The sequence below is a fragment of the Amblyomma americanum genome, chromosome 10 (assembly GCF_052857255.1).
Source record: "Amblyomma americanum isolate KBUSLIRL-KWMA chromosome 10, ASM5285725v1, whole genome shotgun sequence".
NCBI classification, from domain to species: Eukaryota; Metazoa; Arthropoda; class Arachnida; order Ixodida; family Ixodidae; genus Amblyomma; species Amblyomma americanum.
The window spans coordinates 47637168-47642607 of NC_135506.1; the positions used below are offsets into that span (position 1 = coordinate 47637168).

Here is a 5440-nt window from a genome sequence, read left to right on the forward strand (position 1 = left end):
CAAAAGGACTGAGCCGCGTTCCGGCGGTTTTGAGTGCGAGCCAACAAACAGTGCAAATATTCACGGCAATATAAAACGAAATGAAATGGGAAGCTTTACGCACGAGGATTGACCAATTGCGTTAGAAAGGTTTGTGCATAGTTAGTTTGAATTCTGCTATTCATGACCATGTACACGGGTCGGACCGTCTACTTCTGTTGGGACATGACTAGTTTAGGTTACTCATATACGAAATGCTACGAAGCGAAGCAGCTCAGCCCCACTGTGATTTTCATTAAAAGAGTCCTAGAACTGAAGTGTTTCAATGGTCAGAAATCTCACCCAAGTGCAAGCAATCGGAGACTGGGAGGGGGGGGGGGTCATTTGATTCGAATGACATTAAATTTCCTGGCATAGACTAAAGCACTGGACACAAGCCGCTCACGTGGTTTTTCGAATTTTCGCGAATTAGAGGACCTTTCAACAACTTATAGGTGGTATGCACTGAAGCACATCAGCACCGCGGCGCTGCGGTGCATCGCCGCCGTCCACCGTGATTGAAGCGCACGTATTCGCAAGTTCCGTAGATGGTGGCGCCGCGCACCGGTGAGGCCGAGAAACGCCACAGAGATGATCGGCGCGAGCAGGCGCAGGCGTGTGTGCGGGAGCTAGGACTTCGCAGTTTTTTACTTTGTTCGAGCTGCGCGTCAGCGGCGTCTTAAGGCTGTTTGCGATGGAAAAAAGAAGAAAGTACAAGAGCAACAGGATGTGCTGCGTGCCGCAGTGCACAAACCGGGCAGTGTGCGGACAAACAAGTCTGCATTCTTTTCCCGCTGACGCCCGTCTGAAAAAGCTGTGGGTGATTAAGCTGCGGAAACGTGTGACACCGCCGATGAAGGTGTGCAGTGCCCACTTTGTGGAGGACGACTTCTTTTGGATCCGTATTGTAAGCGATGTGCTATTCATTTCACTATTATGCTAGTACAAATCGACTGTCTAGCGCAAATATTTCTGCAGTGTGTGTGCGCAAGGAATGAGCGGGCGACAAATGCAGATCTCAGGATGTAGAAGGGAGCTGCAACGAAATGCGTCGCTAAGCTGGGAAGTTGGCGTCAAGCTGTGCATTTGTGTAAATGCACAATCGTGAGATCTTTTCTGCCCACTAACAGCTGCTTATTTGTATGATGGTACCCGGCGCGATGGCTCAGTGGCTTTGGCGTTCGGCTCGTGATCGCAATGTCGCGGGCGAAATGCAAAAAAAGCCCATGTTTTGTGCGATGTGAGCTCACGTTAAATAACCCTACATAGCCTACATTAATTCAGAGCCCTCCACTACGGCAACCTCTCATTAGCTGAGCCGCTTCGCGGCCTCAAAACCCACAATCCAAAATGTGAGGTCACTTATGCTCATTGGTACCGTCGCGGGAATACACAAGCAGACGTGGGCACAAGTTGCTTGTTGATTTCTGCTTAAAGCGAATATCACTGTCTGAGTCACCCAGTACGGTGAAATAACAACCTGTGAGGGTAGTGCAGGGTAGCTATGATACAGTTCAGCGTAGTGTGCGATGCCGCAGTCTACCACTGTCTTTTGCTGCAGTTCCATGCACGGAGTACCCTCAATGGAAGCAATATATGGTTGTACTTGAACAGCTGTGTAAGGCACCTTTTGTCAGTAATTCCTGCAGCAGTCCTAGTGAAGTGCTGCATCAGTTTGGAAAAATTAGTAGCTTGTGCAGAGTGAAGCAACTAATGATAGCATTTCTGTCTTTACAGTGCCGCACTTTCAAACCATTGTCAGAGATAGAAGGCGTAGCTGCATTGAGCTAGGAGGTAATTCATAATTTATTCTACAGATCCAAACATATGGACACCAGTTCGCAAGAGGCTCAAGAAAACTGCTGTGCCTTCACAATGCCTACCAAACAGAATTCACGACCACCAGGACCTTCGAAGAGCACAAGCATCAGCAGCACGTGTTGCGCGAGCATCCGCTAGGGATAGCCACGGTAAGTTATTTTTCAAACCTGCTTGAGATATGGTTGCATTAATGCCAAATTTCTTTATTAGATGCTGATTTCATTCAGTCAAGCACTTTGCTTTTTAATAAGTCTACGCTGTACAAATTACAATACACTAGAAACAACTGACGCATACACCTTTCTAAAATCTAAGGTACACAACAGAGTACACAATTTAATGCAGTGGCACTTTTATTTCTTTGTTATGGCCGAAAAATGTGCGTGTTCATTTTTTTCAGTGATGCTACCCGAACGCAGTGGCATCTCGGACCTGTCCTCTCCACCATTGGCCCCTTCAGATGGAGATACATCTACAGGGATGTCAGCGGTGAGCATTTACTTACCACATTTGTCTGGTTTGAAGCATTACTTTCCCTCTGAAAATGCTCACATACTCTGTATCAGCTGTCAATTTCCTGCACCATCCTTTGCATCTCTCGTCATTCAGGGGACATGTGCAGACAGTGACACTATCCCTTAAGCCTTCGTTAAGGCATATTGATAACATCCGCTGTGAAATACAAAACACTTGGTAAAAGATTAACATCTAATGAGCCACAGTGTGACGCATGTGCAACTCCTAAATTTCTACAGAAATGTTGTGCAGCTGAGGGACGCATTAATAGCTAAATATTAACATTGCAGTAAACTTATTCCTTTGCAGGGAACATAGAAAACTGAGAAGTATGTAAAAGGTATGTAACTACTTTTTGTACTTATTTTAGTGCTCATGTTGTAGCTACATCTTTTTCTTCAGTTGTTGGTGTGTGGAAATTTGTTTTGTCAAGGTGTGCTAACCCAACCATCACGAGACAGAGGGAGCCTGCAAGCACTGATGGGCAGTTTTTGAGAGTTAGGAGTATGAATAATTGAAAATCACTTGTTCCAGTACCAAGTTGTGCCTGTTGCATGAGCCTCGCAGTGATAGTTCTTCGGGGTGTAATGAAAAACATTAATAAGATTTGTTTGTGCATAAGATGGAGAAAGAGGACAGTCCCAGCTTGATTTGTAGATAACTAGGCGAGCTGGAAATTATGACATGTAGGTATGTCTGGCTTCTGTATTTGTTAACCGTTTAACTTTCAATGTTTATTCTCCAGATGCTACTGCTGCAATTTGCAGTACCAGCAGCATGTTTCACAGCATACTTGTCCTCCTGGCCTGAAATCCTGGCTCAGATTTAGAAGGAATTTTCATATTTTTCGTTTAATGTCTTGCCCATAAACATCTTTCTATGCAGGTGGAAGATGATTGGCATGCAGCTGCATTTCATACTGCCCCCCATGATGGAGAGACTGTGCCCAATCCAACAATAACGGATGCTGAAGTGGCAGAGGTCATGCTTCAGCTAGCAGGGCACAGCCACACCTACACAGACAAAGGTGTACAAGTTGATACACTTTCTGCTCCGCAAAGAAAGAGGAAGGTTGCTGAATTACTGACAACAGATGTAGCTGTGCGAGTCTTCACTGGTGTGAAGTGCGCTTTTAGCTATTTCAGAAGAGGTGGCATTGGTCGACGAAATGACCGCGGACATTCCTGTGTATGAGCGTGTTGTTCTTGTACTTGTACGCCTAAAAACATGCCTGTCACTAAACTGCCTTGCCACACTATTCTGTACAAGTAAAACGACAGTGCAGAGGCATTTCTATGGCACCCTTCGCAGCCTTGCTGCCATACTCAAAGCAGCCATTCCATGGCCATCAAAAAATGAAATAATGCTGAATATGCCTCATTGCTTTGCTCAATTTCAGGAGGTGCGGGTTGTCCTAGATTGCACAGAAGTGCAGGTGGAGAAATCGCACTGTCAGTCTTGCCGCACCTTGACATATTCTTATTACAAGGGAACACACACGGCTAAGGCACTTGTTGGGGTGTCACCTGCTGGCCTTATAACATTCATCAGTAATAGATTTGGAGGTCGTGCATCGGATAAGGCTTGTGTGCTTAAGTCCAATGTATTGGACAAGCTGAAAGGCTTCGAAGATGACGTAATGGTTGACAAAGGCTTCTGCATTGACGACATGTGTGCAATACGGGGCCTTGGCGTGGTGCAGCCACCATTCCTGCGCTCTGAAGAGCAGTTCTCAGCTGAGGATGCGACTAAAACAGTTCACATTGCCAGAGCTCGAGTGCATGTGGAGAGAGCCATCCAACGCATGAAGGTGTTCAAGGTGCTTAAGGGGCCTATTCTGTGGGATCTTGTTGGGGCGCTCGACAAAGTAATGGTTGTTATAGCAGGCATTGTTAACCTGTCAGCTCCGATTTTGTCTGAAAAACGATTTAGTGGGGGTGTCCAGTTGCAGTAATTCTTTCAGTGTAATTGTGATTATTGGATTGTAAGGTTAGCACCATGGTCATTTTTTTTTTGCACTGTCTTCAAAATACCTTACTACAAATCAACTGTCTGCAACTAACACTATTGTTTGCTGTGCCCTTTTCACCACTTAATGCAGTTTATCAGGCTTCATACGCCCTGGCAAAACGAAGAATTGTTCTAATCATAAAACGCTTGTAGCTCCCATTCTCAGCAAATTCAGGCAAACATCGCCTGTTTGCAAATGATCCTATCAGATTGGTTTGGCTCAATTTATGGGATTTCATGTCCTAAAGTGACTCGGGCTATGAGAGGCGTCGTAGTAGAGGGTTCCGAAATTTTGACTGCCTGGGGTTTCTTTTAACATGCGCCGACATTGTATAGCATACACGCCCTATCATTTTGCCTCCATCAAAATGCGGCAGCTGTGACTGGGTTCATGGCAAGCAGAAAATAACTTCAGGCCTGAGTATGATTCAATCGAGCACTGGCACCAAAAGAGCTGCTTCAGTTTCTCCTGCTGCGGCAAACTTGGCTGTCGCCACAGCTTCTCATATGGTGTGTTTTACTCATAACCTTTTGCACAGTGTATCGTTGTCCTCATCTTTCATCTTTTTTCTCTGCTTCCAAATGCTTGGAGCCAATTGTGTGGGCTACTGCCGCCGTGCCTGTGCAACGGAGCCAGTCATGCCTACAGATACAAGACCTCGACAAGGTCTCTGCTGCTTTTTTTAGGTAGACATGAAAGTGAGAAAAAGAGCAAGGAGGCCAAACTCGTCACTACGACCAGCAAAGAGCTAGTCAGTGCTATTGTGTGCCGAACAGCAAAACTAATTAGGAATGCTCAGCGTACTGCCTGTCAGAAGCAGCCAAAGCAGCTGAACGCGCCGGCACACAACAACGCGCGGCGGCCACAACAGAGCGAGACTCAGCGGACATCCGGACTGCGGCAGAGAGAGACAAAGGCCCCAGTGCTCCCCTGTACTGAAAACTACACAGAGAGAGGGGGGGGGGGGAAGCGTCTTTTCCGACGATCGCTGCAGATGGAATGCAGACGACCTGATCAGAAGGGGCGACCATTCTTGGAAGGAGGCTTCAAGTTGAAACCAGTCAGCGCCCAGTT

At 46.4% G+C, this 5440-nt stretch overlaps 1 protein-coding gene across 1 annotated transcript; it reads left to right on the plus strand.

Moving 5' to 3' along the window:
- The first annotated feature begins 566 nt into the window (after positions 1-566).
- On the plus strand, positions 567-4309 carry LOC144108263 (uncharacterized). The gene is made up of 4 exons (XM_077641537.1): positions 567-585; positions 1909-1988; positions 3241-3382; positions 3501-4309. The coding sequence occupies exons 1-4, from the start codon at positions 567-569 to the stop codon at positions 4307-4309; spliced, it is 1050 nt and encodes a 349-aa protein (XP_077497663.1).
- The last annotated feature ends 1131 nt before the right edge of the window (positions 4310-5440 follow it).